The 24,478-nt window shown below is 39.8% G+C and overlaps 1 protein-coding gene across 5 annotated transcripts in view; it reads right to left on the bottom strand.

Moving 5' to 3' along the window:
* MYO5A (myosin VA) overlaps positions 1 to 24,478 on the bottom strand; it is a 196,112-nt gene that overhangs the window by 58,382 nt on the left and 113,252 nt on the right. For all 5 annotated transcript variants that reach the window (XM_078079330.1, XM_078079332.1, XM_078079333.1 and 2 more), the window contains exons 15-24: positions 21,075 to 21,236; positions 19,777 to 19,874; positions 17,557 to 17,643; positions 17,361 to 17,469; positions 14,582 to 14,793; positions 13,497 to 13,653; positions 9,442 to 9,681; positions 8,161 to 8,409; positions 5,764 to 5,857; positions 3,357 to 3,505 (exon numbers count right to left, since the gene is read on the bottom strand). In XM_078079330.1, the coding sequence (XP_077935456.1) occupies positions 3,357 to 3,505; positions 5,764 to 5,857; positions 8,161 to 8,409; positions 9,442 to 9,681; positions 13,497 to 13,653; positions 14,582 to 14,793; positions 17,361 to 17,469; positions 17,557 to 17,643; positions 19,777 to 19,874; positions 21,075 to 21,236 (1,557 nt within the window). The remainder of the gene's footprint in view (positions 1 to 3,356; positions 3,506 to 5,763; positions 5,858 to 8,160; positions 8,410 to 9,441; positions 9,682 to 13,496; positions 13,654 to 14,581; positions 14,794 to 17,360; positions 17,470 to 17,556; positions 17,644 to 19,776; positions 19,875 to 21,074; positions 21,237 to 24,478) is intronic.

The raw sequence follows: 24,478 nt of genomic DNA, 5'->3' as shown, positions 1-24,478 counted from the left end.
TCCTTTACTCCTCCCCCCAGCTGCAGGAAGAGCCAGAAGTCACAAAGAGCTTCTCTGCCTCTTTCCCTCCCATATCCAGCTTACAGAGAGCAGACCCATCCATATGACCAAAGGAAAGCCAGCATCCAGGGGCAGATGAAAGTCTCCCAGGCCACCCCAACCTGTACTCCAGTGCATAAGGAAGACCCAAGAACACCAGAACTTCTGAAACTATCTAGCAGCTAGGGTACACACTAAAGGGGAGAATCACCCCACATAAAGCAAAGGCACTCAGATTTACTGTTTACGTACACAGGCAACCTCATGTGAAGTTCCTGGCCCCAACCAACAGTTATATGGGAAGGTGTTTATTAATAAATTGGTCCTATCATTAAGAGAAATAGGTAGGTCCACAGAAATACCTGGACAAAGGTTTTTTAATAAGCTTATTAAAGATGAGTGAGACTTCTATTTTCCCTCATGTTGTTACTAAACAACAAATACCTTAAGGTATGAATAGAAGCAACACTGTATATTTGCTATTTAATGTAACTTTTGGATACAGGGCAGTGGTTAAACACTCTGGGTCTGAATTAAGAGAGAGCCAGGTAGGAATTCTGGATCTGCCACTTACTTGTCCCTAGCCCAACTTCTCCAGGCCTCACTTTCATCATCGGGAAAAGGTGAATAATAATATTATCTACCTAATAGGGATTATGTGAGGATTAAATAAAATAGTGCAAGTAAAGAGTTAGTATAGTGCTTGGCATATAACAAGAATTCAATTAATGTGAGCAGATGCTGCCATCATTGTCAGGACCATGCAGTAATGCAACAACTCTCCTGTGCATGGCCTTCTGTTCCCCAAGTTTTTAGCTCATATGCTATTCAAGTACAAGGACAAACATCCTATTGATCATCAAGTGCTCCTTCAAGATCTGTATCTCGTACCTCCTCTTTTAATCTGTCATGTCTCCAATAATTCCTTCTTTTCTTGAATCTGTTTTACTCCCTTTGTCCAGGTTAATGACCCCATTGTTGACATGCTAGACTCCCTCCTTACTTGGGATGAATCTTCAAACACTTCACAAGCCTGCATTCCATTGCCTCATTATCCTTTCACTGTCTGCTTGAATTTCCTTGGCCCTGGATTTAGTGTTTTCTTCCTTGCCTCTACTCTACAACTGAATGTTCCTGGAGGAAAATCCTACAACACTTCTTGGTACCAGGGCCAACAAATCTAGACCCTGGTAATCAGCGGCATGAGCTTTGGCCCATGAATTACACAGATTACCAGAAGTCCTGAGGCAGTCTATCAATTCCCCTCCCTCAAGTTCCCTGCCATCCATCTGAGGAGTCTCTTTACCACAAGATGCTTCCTAAGCACTGTGGCGGTGAGGGCTCCGCCTGCAGAACAGTGTCAATGAAATACGAGCCAAGGACCCATCTGCAGGTGAGAAGTTTCTACCTAAACACTAAAATAAGATATTGCTATTATTTAATTAATCCTATATTATAAAGTCCATTTTTTTTATTCACTGCAATTCTTGGAAAACATCTTCTGCAAAGACTGAAATCTTGACTGCATCTGGAGCTATGAAAGGAGACCTAATGAAGAGCTGAGAAGGAAGCAAGCAGACTCGGATCTTCCTTCTTCTGCTGTTTTCCTTTTCCCTCCGTCTGACCATTTTGTTAACCAAGAGGAATGACATGAGTCACAGGCATACAGGGGAGAGGATTATAGGCTGAGAAATCAGAAATCAAGCAGCTGAACCAGGCCCCGGAACTTGATTACATCTTTTTTCCACCACATTGCTGGGAACAGAATGGCTAGCAGGCAGAGACTTGCCCAGTGGGAAGGAACAGCCCTGCTAAGCAGTTGCTGGAGGATGGCCACTACCGCTGGAGGGTCTTTTCTGGACATGGCTACTTCTCTAAAGAGGAGACCCATTAACCTCACAGATATTTCCGGGAATGTGCTCAGAAAGTGATGTATACATGGCATGTGCTTCTCTCATTCTATTTTCTGAGGCTCACAAGGCATGCGGTATTTTTTTTTTTTTTTAGCAAGGCATGCAGTATTAAAGAATCCAAGAAATTCTGTAGGAAAAACAATCTGTTTATCTCTGTTTCGACTAGTGATTCCCACATTTATATGACCCCAATCATTTCTTTTCCCAATGCCACTTCTTAATATCCCAAGTAACTAGTGGCTCTCAAAACACCTCGTGGGACATGAAGCTTAGCTCTAACCATAACCAAAGCATAGATTCACCACAAATGTTGGCCCGGTTATCTAGTAAACAGAATTAAAATACACCCAAGAATGGAACTCTGGGGAACATGATATTCAAAGACAGAGGAAAAGGACTCTAGAGAAAGCTAAGAATGGGAGAATGTGAAGGAGGAAAGATTTCAACAAGGCCCAGTGCCTCAGGGAGATCAAGGAAGACAAGACCTAATGAGGGTCCTTCTGGTTTGTCAATAAGTGTAATGGTGACCTACTCCTACTTCTAACTTCACTTTGTCACATATAAATCAGGATAGAGTAGCAAGGTTTGAAATAACAGTCCAACTGTGGCATTTAAATTAGCTTTTTAACCTCTTTGAGACTAGGTTTCTCTCTTCCAGGTGACAAGTTGATTTCTTTTATGTTACATAACTCCTTTATTTTGACTTTTTAAATGTCACATTTAAAAAAATGTTTTCAAAGGGTCCAGATAGAAGCAAAATTTGAAGCAAATATTCTATGCCACAGATACCAGATTATCTTGCTTTTATAAGAGGTATTTCAGAGCATTTCTAGCCATCTGTACCACTGGGTTACCTTCAAGGCTGATGCAGGGAACAAGAGAACTAGGGGACTCTCTGTTTCCTGACAGTCGGATAAGTAGAACAGAGAGGCTGTGTAGAACTACTAAAAGTACAAGAGGTACGTTGGTAGATGCAGAAGAATTCTTGAAATAGACAAGATAATTTGTTACAAATAGAGACTGAATTTTCTTTTTGTAGGAATACATCTTTGAAATCATAACAAAAAAAAGTAAAGGAAATACTCAATTATATAAATATTTGCTTTATATGCAAATTTTACATGAAGTTGTTCAATACATATGACAAAATCCATAGCCCAGTCTTTGAAGTATTTGACTTTACAAAGTATTCATGAATAAAGTTATATGATTTGTGGGATCTGCTTTACAACTCAAGCCATTGGATGGGGTGGGAAGGAGGGATAGAGTAGGGGTAGAAATGTGTTGACCGTTTTGGAACTGGGCAATGAGTACATGAAGTACATGGCGATTCATTCCACTAGTCCACCTGCTTTTGTATGTGCTTAAATGTTTTCATTTTTAAAAAGCAAGTGTTTGACTCACCCCCATCAGAGTCATCTCTTCCTTGAGGTCATCGTAGCGTTCTTCTAAGCGACTGAACTCATTCAGAAGGTTCTGATATCTCAGCCTTTCATCATTAAGATCGAGTTCCAGTTGTTTTGTTTCTTCTACTAACTTCTTCTCCATAGTCTCTGAAAGAAAGAGGGGAAAGCATAACAAAGATGGCTCTAGAGAACTCAAGAGGACAAACATGTACACTGACTTCCAGCTTCTCTGCAAAGGGTTTTACTTTTAGCACCATGAACTATGAAGAGTACTTTAGTGAATGCAGGGAAAGCAAATATCATGACAAAAAAAGTAGTTTGTTAATAACAACAATCATCTACTGAGTTCTCCCATGTACTGTGGACACAGTGCCACTAGTCCATTCACCAGTTACAGCACATCCTTGATAAACTCCCACTAGTCACTGTTTAATAATGAAAGTATTTTTTATTCCAATATTCTGTTTCAGACTATCATAAAATTATTTTCTACAAATTAGATACTTCTCGAATCTCTGAGGGAGTGGCGACTTCTCAATGAACCCAGCTGTCCTATATCCTAGGTCAAACTCTTCGCTCACCTCAGTCCCCAGGCTGAGATCTTATACTATTGAACAATGTTGAACCACCACGGTCCTATTACTCCCCAATTTCTAACCAGATAAGACCCCAATGCCTGGTCATCTGTGCTGTTACTTCTCTTGTGTGCTGCTGGGGGTACCCTGACCTTTCCATTTCCCACCCCACTCTGCTGTCTCTGTTGTCAGCGGCTCGCATTTGCCTGGGACGTCATCTGGAGATGGGAGATAAGCCCCGGACTGCAGATAAAGCAAAGTAAACAGACTCAGATCTCAGCTGTATGTTTTACCTAAATGAGTCCACCAGTCACATTTATGAATATTAAGCTTCCTGATATTTATATGGCCCATTTTATTCTCATGTTTCGTGGCTAAATCTTAGGCTGCGCTGCCTGCTTCGATTGCTTCACCATTTCTTTCCCTGGCAGCTCCATAAGGGCGAGGGCTGCAAGTGTCTTGTCACAACTGCTTCCCTGGTGCCCACCACAGTGTTTCCCTAATGTAGGGCTTTAATGATGTGTGAATGAATGAATGAAAGAATTTCTTCTCCCTATAACATTCTGTAAATTGTCTTTTATTCTCACCAATTTGCAGAAGCTGCATAAGGCTACCAAGAAATTTTCCCTAGGCAAATCCAATGTTCTTTGTTCTTCTCATCCAATTTCAAGTATTCTCATCATTCTGGATCTTTCCATCATATTCTGCATCCTAGCAGCCTTCTTTCCATGTCTTCAGTGACTGTTTTTACTATCCCCTATCAATTTTTTTTTCCTAGCTTCTTTTCTTCACTTTATCCTTTACTTATGGTCATCCTATAAGGCTTAATTCCAGATTTCTTCCCTTGTCTTTACATCATGCCCTTCAATTGGGAGGAAGGAGGTAGTGGGGGGCGGGGGGAGCACAAAGGGTTCTCTTATCATCTCAACAAAGCTTTAGTGGGTACCTTAAGGCCTATTTCTTCCTGTCTCTAATCTTTAATCTCAATTTGTTTTCAGGACATCTCTTTTTGGAGGCCCTAGCTGACATCCAAAATTTAATGCTCTAACAACTGATCTCATTAATTTTACTCATAAATAGGTACTGTTCTCCCTCAATTTCCTCGTCAATAATAATACACCATTATTGTTGGAATACCTCATCTCAAAACTTTATATTGAATACCACATCAAAAAGGATAACATTCTGGTGGTTCTTTTCATATACTATATCCTCACTCCAATCCATCTCTTTCTCTCTGTCTCCACCACCAATTACTATAGCTTCAATCTGTATCTTCTTAGCCCACATTTATATATATGTAGACTCCTTGTAAATTATCATCATTCTTATCTATCTCACAAATATCTAATAGAATAAATGTTCACATCTACTCAGTTCTCTATTCAAAAAATTAGAGTTGCCTTTTTTTTTAGGTGGAAAAGAGTAATTGATCTTGGGAGGATAATATCCATTGGTTTAGCAAAAAATAAATAAATACATGTAGACACACACATATATATATATTAGCTCATGATTTCTTCCTAATTCAATAGAATCCTATAAGTCATAACTAATAAATCATACATGCAGAACAAAATTAATTTTTAAAATACTACATAAGATATTGACTATACATGAATTCACATTTGTACATAGAAAGACCAGATTTACAAGTTCACCAACTAAATCAACCAAAATATTTACGTGCTTGCCTCTTGGAACTTCATAAATTTACTGATGACAATCTCAACTGTTTAAAACGTTTCAGTTCTAAGCAAAGTTGTAACATATAAAACTTTGATCTAAGGTTGGCTGGAGTACGGTAGGTTATACCCACGTGAGCCTTACCTGTCATCTCCTTAGCCTGCTCCACGATAAGATGATTGAGGGCCTCTTTTTCCTGCTTCAGCAAAGTATTTTCTTCCTTCAGATCTGATACCAGCTATAAAATAAAACAGTCAACTCAGATGGCTGCAGTAGGCAGAGGATACCCAGTACTGAATATAAAGACCATACCACAGGCCCTCCTACTTCCACATCTCTGCGCCTCATTTCTTTGCGTAGGTCCATGTAGTCATTTTTTTGAACTTGGCTCAAGCATTACCCCCTCCAGAGAGCCTTCCTGGAAACCCCCTCCCATTAGGTGTCTCTCCTACAGGACCCTGTATGTGCCTCGTTATAGCCCTTATAAATGATTTACTTTTACTTCCCTAAATAGACTAGCAATTCCTGGACGATGGACATAATTGCTGTTGTTTTACTTTGTACCTTGAGCATTTAGCAACTGCCTGGCACCTAATAAGCATTTGCTCTTGAAAGAATGAAAATGCCTTCTCACCTCAACAGCCTAACACAAAACTTATGTGTATTCATGATTCAGGTATTAAGAGAGATGAAGGAGGTTAAGAAAGATATGAAGGGCATTTTGGTTCTGGAATTCGCCGGATTCCTTCTGAAGCTCCCTGCTGTCTGTCTTGAGAAAGAATTTCCCTTTCATCTCCTCTTAAGAGTTTTACAAGTTTGCAAACTAGTCCTTTTATTCCATGTGTAAGCACTGGCCTTACAACATTGTGAAAGTACTTAATGTCACAAAACTGTACACTTAAAAATGGTTAAAGTGGTAAGTTTTATGTTATATATATGTATATTTTGCCCCCCATACACACACACACAAATAAAACACATTGACCTTTCACTTTCTAGTTCCCATTTGGATGAGGATTCCCAGGAAGCAAAAATCAAAACCAAAGGTAAATTTTGCAAAGTTTATAGTTTACTTAGTTCATTTTTGACATAAATGTGTGCTTATGATGAGTAAAATTTGAATTCCTGTCTCTAAGCATAAATTCAAGGAACTCTTTTAAATTTTATTTTATTATGTTATGTTAATCACCATACATTACATCATTAGTTTTTGATGTAGTGTTCCATGATTCATTGTTTGTGTATAACACCCAGTGCTCCATGCAGAACGTGCCCTCTTTAATACCCATCACCAGGCTAATCCATCCTCCCACCCCCCTCCCCTCCAGAACCCTCAGTTTGTTTCTCAGAGTCCATAGTCTCTCATGGTTCATCTCCCCTAACAACTTGCTTTTTTTCCTTTCTTCCTCCCTCCCTCCCTCCCTCCCTTCCTCTCTTTTTAAAGTAAGCTCTATGTCTAATGTGGGGCTCAAACTATGACCCCAAGATCAAGAGTCACATGTTAAAGCAATAGCTTTAATAATAAAGAGAAAGTTATCAGGAGTTCAGAGACAGAGAAAGAGGGCTGTGTTAATATTCAGTTGGGTGGTGCAGGTAGGTTAAGAGTCTGACTCTCGGTTTGGGCTCAGGTCATGATCTCAGGGTTGTGAGACTGAGCCCCGTGTCAGGCTCCATGCTCAGTGGGGAGTCTGTTTCTCTCTCTCTCTCTCTCCCTCTGCCCCTTACCCCATGCATGCATTCTCTCAAATAAATAAAATCTTAAAAAAATATATTCAGAAGTTAGTAGAGAAAAAGCACAGGAAATTGAGAGTCTTGCCAATAGTCACAGCCAACAATCAACTTTGTTTTCATTTAAAGATGGTAATACTAGTGGAATTTATGAAAATCTATCACGGTTTTCAAATAAGCTTTATGTTGAGGTACTTTTATTTTAAACAATACATTGCATTGCTGCTTGAGAACCTTAATGTTTTTTGTATTTAATGAAGTTTTGATATAAACTTTGATATAAATTTGTAATGTAAAAGCACAAATCTATAAGCACTATTGTTGTTTTTCTATCTGCATAGCAGCCCTTGGCTATAATCAGTGTGCAGACATTTGGATTTTTCCCACTTGGACTTCTCACACAGCCTTAATGCAGGTTTCCATAAAGATCTCTATTATCAGCTAATGACATTTCACTTGTTGATTGGCTTCTTAATCATGTTAACCCTTTTGAAGAAAAAGGAGTCTACACTTCATCCAGACCCATGTATTTAAAGAAAAAGAATGTAGAGTACACACTTAGCCATTAATTCTCTTCTTACAATACTACTTTGCCTCTGTTCTTACTAGAGTCCAAAGGTTCTACTAAAAGACCTACAACTACTCATCCATCCTGTGGGAGATATGCTTGGAAAACACTAATAATGAACAATAAACAAACATTTGTATTTCACCTTCGATTGAAACCAACCTTGAGCCACATGGGCCAGGTCATGACGACAGCACATTTCCTCTGTGAAAGGAGTAGATGGGGATATGAAAACTAGTTCCTACCTGCTCGGTTTCCTGTTTGTATCTATCTGCACACTCCTCAATGGATTTTTTCTCCGACTGAGTTTGTTCCAGGTCTTTCCGGAGCTTGGCAATTTCTTCCTGCAGACTGAGGACCCGTCCAGTAGCAATCTTAGCTTCCTCCTCACTTAGTTGGAGACGCTCTAAGTCACTTCGTAGTTTCTCGGTCTCAGAGTTATATATTCCTTCCAGATTGGTCAGTTTCTCCATGAGGCATTTGTAGTCTTTGTTCTTTTAAACACACATATAAGTAACAATAAGTAAACATATATATATATATCAAGTGTATTTTGAGAAAACGTATTTATTCATCATATTCATGCTATATCATCATAGCATTGATACCGTATCTAAACAAAATATTAACCACAACCTTTACAATCAATACCCTCTTGAAGTGACATAAAGAGAGAAGAGAACAGGCAGAATTAATTCTGTTTTACATCATGAGCAACACAGATGTGATTTTCTCATGGTCACAAGGTGAGTTACTACAGTAAATTCTTAATTTCCTGATTCTTAAACCAGAAATAGAAAAATCTATACTTGCTTTTGAAAATAAATCAGTGTTCTACTGAAAGCCATATGCTAGCCAGGTGATTCAGAAAAATGATAATAAGATGGCCTCAAAATCACAAGTTACTTACAAATCTCTTTATTACCTCAAAACTCTTCCCACTCAGATGAACTCCTCCCTCTTCCTGATGAATCCCCTTTATTCTGTTTTCTGGGGTTTTTTGTTTTGTTTTGTTTTGTTTTTTTGCCCTCCTCAGTGTTTATGTATTACTAATTACTATTATATTGTTTGCATGTGCTAAAATATTACTTAGTAACTATCTCTAGGAAATCAAATTTTATCCCTGCAAATAGACTGTACATTCCTCAGACACATGGACATCTTCCTGCCTCTTTTACCATATCTCAATGCTAAACAACTCATCTGTAAAAGGAACCTTATACTTAATGCAAATGAATGATAATGATGAAAGAGATTTATACAGTATAAAGTACAATATGACTCTTGGTCATAAAGGTTTGGAGGGCTAGTAGGTCTATGTTCTCAGAATAATTTCCTCCCTTCATCCTTGCAAGTATAATCTTACCTATGAGCTTGTCACTATTTCCATAATGACATTAATGTCATTATTATTTTACTTTTTTTTGCTATGATTGAAAAGTAAAGTTAAGGGGAGACACTGCTGAAAATAATCCAGTGGAGTTCCTTAGCAGGCCCCACTCCCGGGGCTCCTGAGTAAAACATACCTGCTCATCCACTTTGCGCTGCAGCTGCATTATCTTGTTCTCCATGCCAATGTGGAGCTTCTTGTAGCGCTCCACGGAGCGGGCCTCGATCTTGAGCTTCTTCAGCTCGCGCTTGGCCATCATCCGCCGGAAGCAACACTGAAGGTAAATGATGGCATGCATGCTCCTCTTGTAGTGGGTGCGAGCCAGCCAGCCCCGGACCCACTTCTGAATGATAACTGCTTTGTGCTCACGGAGCATCTGCAGAGAAAGATAAGTACAGGTAATGTCAGACCCTGGACCAGACTCGAGGTTCAACATTATCAACCCAGGTATGTCAGGCTTAGAATCCATATGCTGCCTAAAGGGAAGGATACAAAAAATTGAACCAATAATGTACTAGATGGATTTTACATATCACAAACCTGTGCTTGAAGACATGAGGTATGACCAGTAAGCTGACTGTAGAAGCCAATGCTAGAGGTACTACAAAGTTTATTACTGATTTATTGACTTTCCCCCCAAAAAACAAAAAAAATGACACTCTTGTTTGCCATATTTGAGGAATACCATTTTAGTGAGGATTTCCCATTGTTATTTCAAATGTAGCAGGAATCCACGTATGGAATTCAAAGGTGGTAGGGATGGAGCTTTAAAAGAAAAATAAAAGATGAAATGAACTAATCTTAATTTTGATTTTATATTGTATTTTCTAAAAAAAAAAAAGAAAAGAAAGAAAGAAAGAAGATATTCCCCTAAACTTACAAACAACTTATAACAAGGTTGCCTTATGAGATGAAATTGTCAGTAATGATCATCAAGTAGGGATTATATAAACAATTTCCAGAAATGATAAAGAAAAAGTTCTTGAATTAAAAAAAAATTCTTGAAATTTAAGAAAGGTTAAACTAGCAAAACCTTGAGGTCCTTCTAAGTCTATGATTTTATGGAATAACTACCATGTGATATAACTGATATTTAAATGTATGTACTTGATTAAGTTTTAACAATTACTACAAATGGATATAATGTACCTCTTATGAAACTTTTTATATGTAAGAATCTCTAAAACTATTCAAATAGACAGTAGTTTGATAAAATTGGTAGAAGAATAGCTCCTGTTTTTAGATTATTTAACAAAGAAAAAATGTAACGTTCTAGAGAATACATTTAATAAGTGGCTAAGTTTTCAATACAAAAAAAAGTCATAGGTGTTTAGGCGACCTTAACAGTCTCTTTGGCAATTGAAGGCTGCCCTTTCCGGCTGTTCTCCTAATGCCAAGGCAGCCTTCAGTCTCCGCTCAGTCAGCCAGTCAGCGTGCATCATGCCGCAGCGAGGCGAGCAGACCGAGGTCTCACTGAGCATCACAATCCTGAGGGAGCCCCTTGTCTGGATGACCAGCGACGAAATGGATAAGATTCAGTGATGGAAACTGAAGGCTTTCAGACTTTAAAACTCAGCACACAGTGGCAAAGCTATTAATGCCAATTTTCCTATGCCATTTCCTTCTCTCCACGTTACTTCGGACACTGGTCCATTTCTGAAATTTCAGTCAAATGGAAACAGCATATAATTAGAGCTTCCACCCTCAATCTCATGTCCATCCGTGAGTCAGAGAAATTAAATGACACCTGCTCTCCCTTTAAGATGCCCAAATCCCACGGAGGGGAGGCTTGGACTAGACACAGCTAGGAGCACTGACGGGGTGCTACTGGCCTGTATGTGAGCTGGCCTCTAACCTGCCACCCCCGCTGTGTCCAGTCACTGTGGGAGCTGAGCTGGCCAGAGCCTCTGCTAAACCGACGGCCTCACAGCCCAGTTCAGATGTTCCTGAGGAAAACGGGAGGGTAACCAGTTTGTTGTATCTAAAAGGTCAAATTTAATAAGGCTTTTCCCCTCCCTGAAAGCTCATGCCTGTAGAGAAAGAGCACCAGAAGGTGTGGGCAGAGAGAAAGACCTGGAGAAGCTGTCTTCATAAATTTTCTTCAAAACACAGCTATATGTGTTTTACTCATTCAAGCCTCATTAACTTTCCATTTTTCTTTGTTGTCTAAAATTATTTCAAGGGCGCCTAGGTGGCTCAGTCGGTTAAGCGCCTGCCTTTGGCTCAGGTCATGACCCAGAGTCCTGGGATCGAGTCCCGCATTGGGCTCCCTGCTCAGCAGGGGGCCTGCTTCTCCCTCTGCCTCTGTCTCTGTCTCTTATGAATAAATAAATAAAAAATCTTTAAAAAAAAATAAATAAAATTATTTCAAAATAAGAAAGTAAGATGAACACATAAATAGGACCTGGCCACACCTATGCACTACTTGTGACCAGAGACATGTCCCTCAAATCACTCTACTGATGCTCCTTCTAACGGTGATGCCCACTGAGCTCTAAGATCCAGACTGTATTTCTGGTTTATTGAGAATATACCTTAAAGACAAACTCAAAACCTTGCCAAAACAAGAGAGAGAAAAATCTTCCATCAATTAGATCACATACTATCAGAGGTAAGGATTAAGATTTATCTGGTGATCCATTATAGTCATGTTGATTATTGCTAGATATAAAGATTATTTGTCAAAAATTGCTGGAGCACCACATTAATGCAATTTAGTTCCTTTTCACCATGTTAAATTCTTCTTTTTTTTTTTTTAAAGATTTTATTTATTTATTTATTTGAGAGAGAGAATGAGATAGAGCATGAGAGGGGGGAGGGTCAGAGGGAGAAGCAGACTCCCTGCTGAGCAGGGAGCCCGATGCGGGACTCGATCCCGGGACTCCAGGATCATGACCTGAGCCGAAGGCAGTCGCTTAACCAACTGAGCCACCCAGGCGCCCCGACCATGTTAAATTCTTCTAAGGTTGTTTCATTCTTGGTATGATCTTCCACCCATCTGTCATATATTCTACCTATTCAAAGCTCATCACAGTCGGCTGAATAAAGGCCCCCAAGGACATCAGATCCTCATCCCTGGAACCTGTAAAGATTACCTTATTTGGGAAAAGGGTCTTTGCAGATGTGATTAAATTAAGGGTCTTGGGGTGCCTGGGTGGCTCAGTCAGTTGGGTTTCCAACTCTTGATTTCGACTCAGGTCGTTATCTCAGGGTTGTGGGATCGAGCCCTGCTTTCAGGCTCCATGCTGAGCACGGAGTATGCTTATCCCTCGCCCTCCCCCTGCTTCTGCACTCTCTCTCATGCTCTCTCTCTCTCAAATAAAATCTTTTTTAAAAAACTAAGGGTCTTGAGATAGGGGGATTATCGTGGATTATCCAGGTGGGCCTCAAATCCATCACCAGCATTCTCGGAAGAGACAGACAAGAGAAGCGAAGTTAGACACACAGAGAAGATGATGTGAGGATGGAGGCAGAGGTTGGAGTGATGTGGCCACAAACACGAGGGATAGTGGCAGCCCCCTGGCAGAAGCCAGAAGAGGCAAGAGACAGATTCTCTCCTAGAGCTTCTGGAGAGAGTACAGCCCTGCTTACACCTTGATTTTGGTCCAGTGTTACTGATTTTAGACCTCTGGTCTCAGAACTCTGAGAGTATAAATTTCTGTTGTTTTAAGCCACCAAGTTGTTGGTAATTTATCACAGCAGCCAAAGGAAACTAATATAGTCACTTTTTTTCAAATTACATAGATAAGGGGGAAAAAGGAAGGTATTTTTCCACTATCCTGTTAATACATATATGTACTTTGAAACAGGATGAAACCAGAGAGGGAGCCAAACCGTAAGAGACTCTTAATCTCAGGAAACAAACTGAGGGTTGCTGGAGTGGAGGGGGGTGGGAGGGATGGGGTGGCTGGGTGATGGACACTGGGGAGGGTATGTGCTTTGGTGAGCGCTGTGAATTGTGTAAGACTGATGAATCACAGACCTGTACCTCTGAAACAAATAATACATTATATGTTAATTTAAAAAACTTATAAATAAATGTACTTATTTAATATTTTAAAATATATTTCAATTGTTGGTTGTCTCCATTCAGTTCCTATGTCCACAGGAAGCCCTGTGGTATTTTGTACAAATCTGGAATTTGATTAATGTTAATGGAATGAATAAACAAAGTTGGAAATAATGCCTCACCTTGCGATATCTATTTCTGGCCAAGTAACCTCGCAAATAAGACTGAAGAACAATAGTGGCCGATCGTCTTATCTTGTATCTCCTGCGGACTATATACATGCGCCAGTACTTCTGAATAATGGTTGCTGCCTTGGTTCTGCGCAGGAACTTAGTATAGCTGGCCAAAGAGAAGAGGCGTGCACAGTCAGTAATCAGACAAACCCAGGACCACATCCTGTAGAGACTTGAAGCACCAATATATGCTGTTATTGTTAGCATAATAAGTAGTACCTCCATTGTTATTATTCTAATATTAGTATAAGTTAAATCACTTATATTTGTATGGCAATTTATAGTTCCCCTAAACATTTTTACATTCATTATCTGATTTGAGTCTTCCCTAACCCTGAAAAGTAGGATGTCCCATATTCCCTGATATGGGACAATAAAGAAAGTGCAGCTCAAAAAGGTTCTCTCTTTCTAGGACGGTGCTCATTACCCCAGGCTATGTCCCCTTTACACAGCTGACTGGCTGTCCACAGTAATCCCAAACTTACTTACCACCAGCTTTCTTACATCTAGCCATTGCTAACGTGTGATGTTTCTCCCTAATCTATCTGTTTGGGCATAAGTTCTTCACCATCAATTCATCTCTACTGAGAGTTCTAAATTAAAATTATCCTCATATGTAAATCACACTGAAGTCTCATTCTCCTCCAGATCTTCTCAGTTAATTGCTCCTGAAAACTCCTCAGTGGAATCATTATTAACTAGCACATATTCATGACTGTCTTAATTTACAGATGATTCCTTCAAGCCCACATAAAAGTACAAAAAAATAAAAAATACGGAGGACACGAGTAGGCGGTAATTAGTAATTTTTTTGAAGATGAATCCAAATGATTCATAATAGGGTGAGTGAAATTTTATTTTATTTAACTGTCTTGTGAGTAAATCTGTTATTCTTTGAAACTAAGAAGAGGTGGGGTGTTGCCTTCTCAAATATTAAGACTACCGAAAACTGTCATCGGTTGGACAAGGAACCAGGTGAGCTGTCCGAGCTCAGGGGCCATGAGTCAGGCTGGACAGGCCACCAAGAGACCTACCATCGGGCCTGGTAGCCTCGCACGTATCTCTGCACGGTGATGGCCGCCTTCCGCATGCGCAGGTACTTCTTTCGCAGCAGCCACCCTCGGATGGTCTTCTGGATCCGGATGCAGGCAGCCCTCAGCTTGTCTGCCCTCAGTTTCTCTAGATAGGCCACTTGACCAGCACGGAAAAAGATCTTTGTCTTACCAAACTGGTATTTGTCCTTGTCCTATTTTTTGGAAGAAATTGTACACTCAGAAGTAGAAATGACGACCATATAAATGAACCTCTAAAAGAGAAAAAAATAAGTCTAAAAGCAGAATCAGTAAAGGGATGAATCTATTAGCTAAAACTTGGGCTACATCACAATTAACTAATGGAGAAGGATTTCTTATCCTAGGCAAGTTGAGCAAATAGAAGGGATTTTAAGGAAAACTGCAGTTTAAGAGTTATTTTCCAGAATCATTCTACCTGGAAATTATTATCTGAGGCCAAAAACTTGGTTGTGGGTTATATGCAGTTATTATTTGCATGTTTGGATTTTAAATATCTCAAGGAAATGGAGATGGTGACACTCTCTCTGACTGACTCAGGCTGTAAGCATTACATCGGGCTGTATGTTCCATGAGAAAGCTGAAGGGACAAAAACACCAGCATGAAGAATAAGGCAGGAAGCCACGCACACAAAATAAGAATTGAACAACAAAAAACTTGGTGTATTCTGATCAAGAGTTAAATTTGCAACAGTTATCTGTTGCCTTTAATCAACAGTATCTGAAAATAAACAAACACAACCCTATAAATGTATCTAAAATCCTTCTATGGGCGCCTGGGTGGCTCAGTTGGTTAAGCGACTGCCTTCGGCTCAGGTCATGATCCTGGAGTCCCTGGATCAAGTCCCGCATCAGGCTCCCTGCTCAGCGAGGAGCCTGCTTCTCCCTCTAACCCTCCCACCTCTCATGTGCTCTCTCTCTCTCTCTCTCTCATTCTCGCTCTCTCAAATAAATAAATCTTTAAAAAAAAATAAATAAATAAATAAAATCCTTCTATGAATTTCAAAACTCCTTTTATAAGAACATAATCACTTGTATTGCTCATCGACTTTGGATTACAAGCAGAGTGGAGCAGTAAATACAGGCATGCATGCTATTTTTGGTCTACCACAGTCTTATCCACCTTATCTAGAAGGATGCAGGTTATTAATCATGCTCATGTCAAAAGAAGAGAGGAATTTATTTATAATAATCACTACCATGATCTGAAATTCTAAGGGAAAACAAAGAAAATCACTTTTCAGGGTAAACAGGTATCTCCTATCTTGTATGTGAACCCAGAAAAATCAGAAATCTCTATATATACCTAAAACATCTAAAACTATTTTAATTTAAATCCACAGAGTTTACATAGGCAGCTTAGCTGGAGACACAAGCAGAGCAAGAAGGTGGCTCCTCTCTCCCTCTCCCTGTCCCATCTCAGCCTCCCCACTCCAGCCCTGCTCTCCTCTGCCGTGAGCCTCCTCTATCACACCCATGCCCTGCACAGCCCTGAGCCAGGCCTGGTGTGGTCTGGGTGACAACATGGTCTGGGTGTAGGGCTGTCCTTACTTTCTGCTCTCCATTCCCATCTGAACCTAGGTTAGAAAGGTGTTGGTCCAAACCCAAAAGCGCGATTCTTTTTACACATTACTAAGAAAGTGGCCTTAGTTCTTCCAAAAAAAAAAAAAGTTATTATTACCAAAGAAGAGATATCATATTTACTTAATAGTTAGTAATTAGGACTAATTACCTCAAAGTGAGGTAATCCATTCAAACTAGTATAAAACAAGTGAAAATATTTTTTAAAAAAACCTTTCATGAATCTTAAATTCTTCGTGAACTAGATTACCTGTTCTCAAAATGGAGTCCTCAGACCAGCATCACAATCACTTGGGAACTTGTTAGAAAGGCACGTTATTGGGCCCATCCCAGACCTACTGAATCAAAAATCCTGTGGGCTGGGGGCCAGCAATCTGTATTTTAACAAGCTGTCCAGATGACTCTGATGCATTCTGAAGTTTAAGAACTCCCTAGTTTGGCATATAAGACTTTTCAAACACCAACCTACATTTCTTAACTAAATCCCTACTGTCCCATACATCAGTCTTATACTGGGGAAAAAAAACCAACAAAAGAAAAAAAATACTTTACTGTTTTCTGAGCAAATTCTATGCTTTCCTACTTCTTCACACCTTGCTCCCTATTAGGATGTCCTACTTTTATACAATCTCACCAATTCTTCAGCGCCTAACTCAAAACACACCTCTTCCATGGAATTGTTCCTCCTTCCCATAGCACATGTGGCTTTGTCTTCCTCTGATTTTTTTAGTATTTGATAGACACTAAGGCATATTATACTTATCTCTAAAATGCATGAATTTCCAAGAGAGACTATGTTATCTTAGGACAAGACTTGTTTTTTCTTAATCACATAGTATCTGGCCTGATATCTTCCATAAATAAGTATGAGATGAACTTTTATTGATAATGACCAATCTCTAAAAGGAGTGTGTCTCAAGTCTGGGTCCAGACCTCTCCAGACCTCACCATCCTGTTCCCTGACAGTAGACCATCCCCTCACTAGGTCTAGCATCCTAAGCACAGGGAGCCTTGACCTCTAAGACAGTGTGCCCCCCCACCCTCCCAACCCCGAATAATCTGGATTAGTGGTATTTGGATTTTCCAGGGCTTTGAAATGTTACAATCATAAGGCCTTTGGCCAGTATCTGTTCAGATGAAGTTAAATGAAGATCTTTCTTACCAGTATCAGTTTCTCTAACACATTCTTGCACGTTTGCTTTCTGTCACTCAGCACATCCTTTTGCTTCATTAGGACACGGTAGCGGCTAAAAAATTCTTGGTAAGTCCACCTATATAAAAAAACTCACATCAGCTTACTGGAAGAGGTAAGAATCTCTCCCAGAGGATCCCTTCCATAGGAAACCTGCCACACTCACCGTGAGGGGAAGCCCGCTGCACTGATGCGGATGGTTTCCAGGACGCCGCATGCTCTCAGCTGCTGCACTGCTCTCTTCTCGTCAAACCTGTGTGAACAGCAGTGATACAGAAAGAAGCTTGGCAACAGCCACAAATTACTCTCCTCACTCCAGAGATCAAACCCTTTTGTAAGGAGCCAGATGGAAAAATTAGAAAAGAAAACATTCAGAAGTTGGAGTGGGGATCACAATGGAAAACTCTGTGTGACAGTGGGGAGGAGACAATTAGCAGTAAAAATAAAGAGCAGAGCCATAAACATTATTTGTACTTCACACCACAAACCTGTAACAAATACCACTGGGAATATTTAAAGAAACCTAAAACTCCTTAGTACTTTGCCCATACTCATTAAATGGCTTGGTCTGATGAGCTGTTCTCTTAGTTCTTTAGCTCGCCATATATAGCTTCCCTAGAATAAAGACTGGCCAACTCTGGAGATTTCTCTAAGAACAAATTAAATATGCCCCATCCAGTTATTATTTTTTTAAATATTGGTGTTCTAAAAGTTCTATTCAACTTTGTGTGTACATACAAAGGACTTATAGTGTCCACACCAATATCAATTATTTTTATTTTGTACTATATCTTATATACTTTATATTTATTTTACTCTAGACAAATGGCATCTTAACATTACACCGACACTAAGAGAGGAAGTAGCAAGGCCTGCCCCTTGCTGGATGGTCACTCTTTGTACTCCCCCAGCTAAGCCCTCAGCACCTTATCTGAGCTTCGTGCTATACTGTCTTCTCGAGTGTTCTGTTGGCCGTGGGAGATGGGGTTGGCTGATGGAAGGTAATGGCCCCTAAGGTTGTCCAGGAGAGTGGCCCAGGCTGTGGCAGCTTTTTCTGCCTCCCAGTGCCTCCAGAAAGCGCTTCTTGGCAATCAGGAGGATATAAGTCTTTCAGAACTGCCCTGCATCTAAGGCAGAACCTCAGAGGGCAGGATTGGCAGGGGGTGGGAAAATGAGCACTCGTACCCTATGCAGTGAGAGTGGGACTTACAACCTTTGGTAAGTGTACCTAATCTGACCCACAAATTCCCCTTCTAGAAATACATTATCCTAAGAAGATAATCAGGCAAATATACAAGAATGTTTGGCAAAATATATTTATCATAGCATAGTTGGAACAGTCATCATTTAGGGAATAATTTAAATAAATGATGACATATCTATATGATGAGATACTATGTAGTCATTAAAATGATGATGTGGATTTTTATTTACTAACATGTAAAGCATCCACAATTTATTAAGTTAAAAGCAGATACAAAACCACAATTACAGCACAGGCCCCTTTTATTAGTGTCTCTCTCGCTCATACACACACACCACAGCAGGGAAGGAAAGGATGTTGGTTGGTCAAGAAGGATGTATGTGAGTTAATACCAGTTATCCCTTAGTGTATTATGAATGTTTTTCAATTTTTATGCTATTTTATATTTCTTAAAAACTGTTTTTACAATACATGTGCATTACTTTTAAAATTAGAGAAAAACTGCCATTTTGAGGAAAAAAAACTTCCCCCTCATACATGGTATTTGATGTAGGGCAAGACATCTGGTAATAGTAGACAGGCTCTGATGGTCTCAACAGCTGGAAAGTAGCAGAGAGAACTGGGAACCTTTGCCAAAGCAGCTTTATTCCACCGGGCTCTGGTTTTAACTAATGCCCAAATTAACAAAAGCCCAGAAAGATCTTGAATTAAAGTAAATTCAAAACAGAAAGTAGAACTAGAAATGCCGGGTGCCTGGGTGGCTCAGTTGTTAAGCATCTGCCTTTGGCTCAGGTCATGATCCCAGGGTCCTGGGATCGAGCCCCACATCGGGCTCCCTGCTCCGCCGGAAGCCTGCTTCTCCCTCTCCCACTCCCCCTGCTTATGTTCCCTCTCTCGCTGTGTCTCTCTCTGTCAAATAAATAAATAAAATCTTTAAAAAAAAAAAAACTAGAAATGCCTGGTTGACCTCAACTTTTAAAATCTTCAAAAGGCCAGCTGCTAATTTATTATCACATTCTCCAAAGGAAATGAAAACTAAAAAAAAAAAAAAAAAAATTATTAACTAGTGATTTCCCTCTACAAGACATGAAGATTTACCCAAATATTTTTTTTCCTTCTGTTAGTATGGGAATCCTTATGAGACTTGGACGCTTTTTAACTCAGTAGTTGAGAAATACTTACGTGAATGGGAACTTGAAGTCATTGGGCTTAATGCAGCGTACATAGTGAGGGGTAGTGGCATTGAGGGTCTCCATAAGCAGGTGAAGGGAGTTTCGGAACTGCATGAAAAACAGAAGAGAAAGGGCCATCAGGGTTTTATCAAAATCGATGTAAAAACAATTTAAAATTTTTTCCAATGACACTATTGGAGATTTGGAGATGATTCTGCCTCCTGTGAACTTGACCCAGCCTCAGAAGGGGGCTGCTACTAAATAAGCATATAGGGCTTTAGGTTAAAATTTGCTTAAACTCTGCCATTTATATGCTCATTCTACTAAATATACATTTGTTCTCCTCCCACCACTTTTCCCTGCCACCCCTTTCATATTTTCTTGGAGCTGTTTTAGGTTCACAGCAAAATTAACTGAAGAAGGATTTCCATACACCCCCTGCCCCATCGCAGGCACCAGCTCCCCAATTATCAGTACCCCCAACAGAGCAGTACACTTGTTAAGACTGATGAACCTGCTCTGACAAATCAGTCACCCAAAGTCCATCACTTACATCAGAGTTCACCCCCCCTCCTTTAACATAGGCTCCTGTAGCTTTCTGTTGTGAACTCAGAATTTTGACTAAAAAATAACCTTACTTGAAGAATATTAAGTCCACTTATCATGTACACTGGGAATTCTGCCACAGGAGATTGAAGAAGTAGCAGGTGACTTCCAAGAGTGCAAGGAATGAGCGGGAGGGTGGGAGAGAACAGCCACCGTGGGGCTACCAACAGGGACATGAGGTCAAGCCTGGAGGCCCCAAACCTGTGTTGGGCCCTGCTTCCTATTTCACCTGGGCACACGGTCCCCCACACGGGAAAACAAGCTGACTGGCTTCCCGTCCAGGGCCCCCAACCTTGTTCAGGCACTGTGCATGTGTGTAGTATTTCCCACGCCCCACAGAGCCGGGGACATCGAAGAAAGGAGAGGGCTCTGCTCCTGCACTGAGGGAGCTGGTGCTCTGTACAAATCCAGAGAGGAAATGGCCAGAGGACAAACCAAAGGCAGCAGTGGTCTGCGAGGGAGGATATGCACTACAAGAATCAAGACCTAGAGAAGATTATTTTGGGACAGGCTTAAGCAGAGTCATGGGTCTAAAGCTGGGTGGAGAGGAGCAGGAGGGGATGGTGTTACATGTTCTCATAGTAAGAGCTCTAGCCTTTCCCCACCTGAGGACTCCACCTGGGGGACTGACAGAGGAAGACCTGAGGCTTCAACTCAGCTTGAGGGGAAGGAGCCCTGCAGTGGCAGCTCCCCAGAACTCACCTGATGCCCCACTGTTTTCTTGTGCTCTTTGGCCGTCTGGCCTGGTCTGCCTTTGGTGGGCTTTGCAGGAATACGAGTCAGGGGCGTGCGCCCTGACGAGGTGGCTGATGTTGGACTGATGGCCTTCTCATCATCTTGAAATAATTCTGGTAGCATCTTAAACTGAGTCAGAAACAATAAAAGATAATTATACTCTAAATAAACTCAAGCGTAAACCTTCACAGAAGACTTGGAATCCACAGGGCTTCCCTTCCTTCAGTAACCCTTTACAAAGTCTCATTCCGGAAATAATCAATATCTGTGTTAGGAAACAAAGACATGAGAGGAAGGTGACACCAATGCTACAAAAATAGAGGAGGAAAAAAATGAAGTGATTCTATGGCCTTGTTTGGGGGAAACAAAATCAAAACTACTCCCCTAACACTTGAAATCCTAATCTACAGAAAATGGCCACTATCAACATATTACTAGTCTTGAACTACAATTATTTTATGAGCAAAATACTAATGGAAAGTCCTATCTTATTACTTCAGTTCCACAAAATATTTTATCATCATGCTTCATTTGTCTACCTACTAACTCAAATGGTGAGCACCAGCTAAACAAAATTCACTGAAAATCTCAGCAAGAAGGGTGTCACAAACTAGTTCTCCAATATTATAAGATTAAAAAATAATCATGAATTAATAATTTTTGGATAATAACACAGATTTATAAGGAAAAAAATTAAAAACCCTGCCCTTGTCCTGTATCCTTTTATATTTGTTTTCAAGGGATTGATAACTTGATTGCATAATTCCTGCAATCAATTTCGTGTTGTACCAGGTTAGCACTATGAAAGATTACTAAAAGATCTGGCATTTAACAAGTGGATAGATGGTATTAGTCAGTATGGAAGGGAGAGACTTTATGGAACGAAAGACACTTCAAACTAACCTACAGGAACATCTTGACATACGTATATATCTTTTCAACAGTGACACATTCCGCATTAAATAAATCCTTCAAATTAAAATTACAACTACCTATTATTTGTCTAATAATCTCAGAGTATCTCCAGAAGAAATAATTTTCTTAGGAGAGTGCTTCCATTAAAAAACAAAATCAGAGAATTTCATTTGCTCTTAATGTGTATTTAATCATAAGGGTAATTTAGGAAATAACTCATGATGTATAAAATAAATTGTTATACAAAACATACCAATAATGGTTGCTTGCTACACAAATGAATGTATCCCTTTTATAGAAAAAATAATATATTCCAGTTTGGTTGGCTATAAAGAGGAAAACATGTTGCACCACTATCTTGTATTACAATGTTAAAGCTGTGTTGCAAAGGGGAAAAATAAGAGTCTCTAATAGACTTGATCTGAAAACCCAAGCTATGTGCACCACGCACCATCCCCCAGCTCCAGCTGCAGCAATGCTACACAGACTGCAATTACTCCGAATGATTCCTCAGAACCCACAGCTACCTTGTGATAATTAAGGATCCACTAGCCAATAAGAAAATTAGTCAGAAGAAAGACACGACTGATTACGGGTACCTGGGGAATAAGAACCTGTGAATGTTCCATTTAAGCTAAATTACCTAGGCAGAGTAGTGACACCAGAATTTTATGGTTTTCATCACTATTCATAAATAGAAATGGTTTATAATCTAACTGAATAGTACTCAGGGATTGGCACTAGGAGAGAATTTTCTCCTATACATCAGTCCTATAAGCTATAAAGCATTAATGCCCAGTGCTTATGGGTGTAAGTAAAAAACTGACAGACACTTACAGACACTCAGAGTCATTATTTTTCTGAGGGTTAAAACTGGAACATAGTCTTGGCCAAGAGACACATGAAAAAATGCTCAATATCACTCGGCATCAGGGAAATACAAATCAAAACCATAATGCGATACCACCTCACACCAGTCAAAATGGCTAAAATTAACAAGACAGGAAATGACAGATGTTGGTGAGGATGTGGAATATTACTCAGACATCAAAAAAATGAAATCATGCCATTTGCAACGACATGGATGGAACTAGAGGGTATTATGCTAAGTGAAATAAGTCAATCAGAGAAAGACAATTATCATAGGATCTCACTGATATGTGGAATTTAAGAAACAAAACAGAGGATCATAGGGGAAGAGAGGAAAAAATAAAAAAAGATGAAACCAGAGAGGGAGACAAACCATAAGAGACTCTTAATCATAGGAAACAAACTGAGGTTTGCTGGAGGGGAGGGAGTTGGAGGGATGGGGGAAATTAAGGAGGGCATGTGATGTGATGAGCACTGGGTATTACATAAGACTGATGAATCACAGGCCTGTACCTCTGAAACCAATAATACGTTATATGTTAATTAATTGAATTTAAATTTAAAAATGTTTATAGCATATTCCCACAGAACTTAAAAAGACTATCTCAGGGCACGTGGGTGGCTCAGTCGTTAAGCGTCTGCCTTCGGCTCAGGTCAGATCCCAGGGTCCCAGGATCGAGTCCCGCCATCGGGCTCCCTGCTCTGCGGGAAGCCTGCTTCTCCCTCTCCTACTCCCCCTGCTTGTGTTCCCTCTCTTGCTGTATCTCTCTCTCTGTGAAATAAATAAATAAATAAATAAAAATAAAAATAAAGACTATCTCAGAATAAACTAGGAAAACAAAAGTGCCAGTCAGTAGTCTAGATTCACATGAATAATTATAGATTTTTAATGAATATTTGAATATTCATTTTGCTAAACTAAGTTTACTTTCAAATAATTTGAGTGCATAAGGCCATGTTTCCAGTGCATCCCTTTAAAATGATACAGTGGGGCACCTTGGTGGCTCAGCTGGTTGAACATCTGACTCTTGATTTCAGCTCAGGTCATGATCTCAGGGTCCTGGGATTGAGCCCCAAGTCATGCTCCCCACTCACTGGGGAGTCTGCTTGTCTCCCTCTCACTCTGCCCCCCAACCCCGCTAGTGCTCTCTGTTTCTCTCTAAAATAAATAAATAATTCTTTAAAAATACATACATACATAATGCAGCAAAAAACCTGTTTTCTCTCATAGTCTCTTACAAAGGCACAAGAGAGTCTAGAACAACTGTGGAGATAATTTCACATAAAACTGAAAGACAACATTGCATAGTGGTTAAGAGCAGACTCTGAGCCAGACAGCTTGTGTTTTAATTTGGCTTGAAAACTTATTAGCTATGAAATCTGTGCTTCAGTTTCCTCATCTGTAAAATGGGAGTAATGATTATATCACCTCATTATAAAAATTACATGAGTTAACATTTGTAAGGCATTTAAAACAATACCTGACACACACTAAGTGTTATGTATTTGATAAATTAAAAACTAATAGTAAATCTGATTTTGTTAGAAAAATCATTATTGTTAAAAAACTAATGCTTAAAAAAACA

The sequence above is a fragment of the Halichoerus grypus genome, chromosome 8, assembly GCF_964656455.1.
Source record: "Halichoerus grypus chromosome 8, mHalGry1.hap1.1, whole genome shotgun sequence".
NCBI classification, from domain to species: Eukaryota; Metazoa; Chordata; class Mammalia; order Carnivora; family Phocidae; genus Halichoerus; species Halichoerus grypus.
Note: the sequence above shows the minus strand (reverse complement) of the source record. Positions and strands in the feature narration are given on the sequence as shown.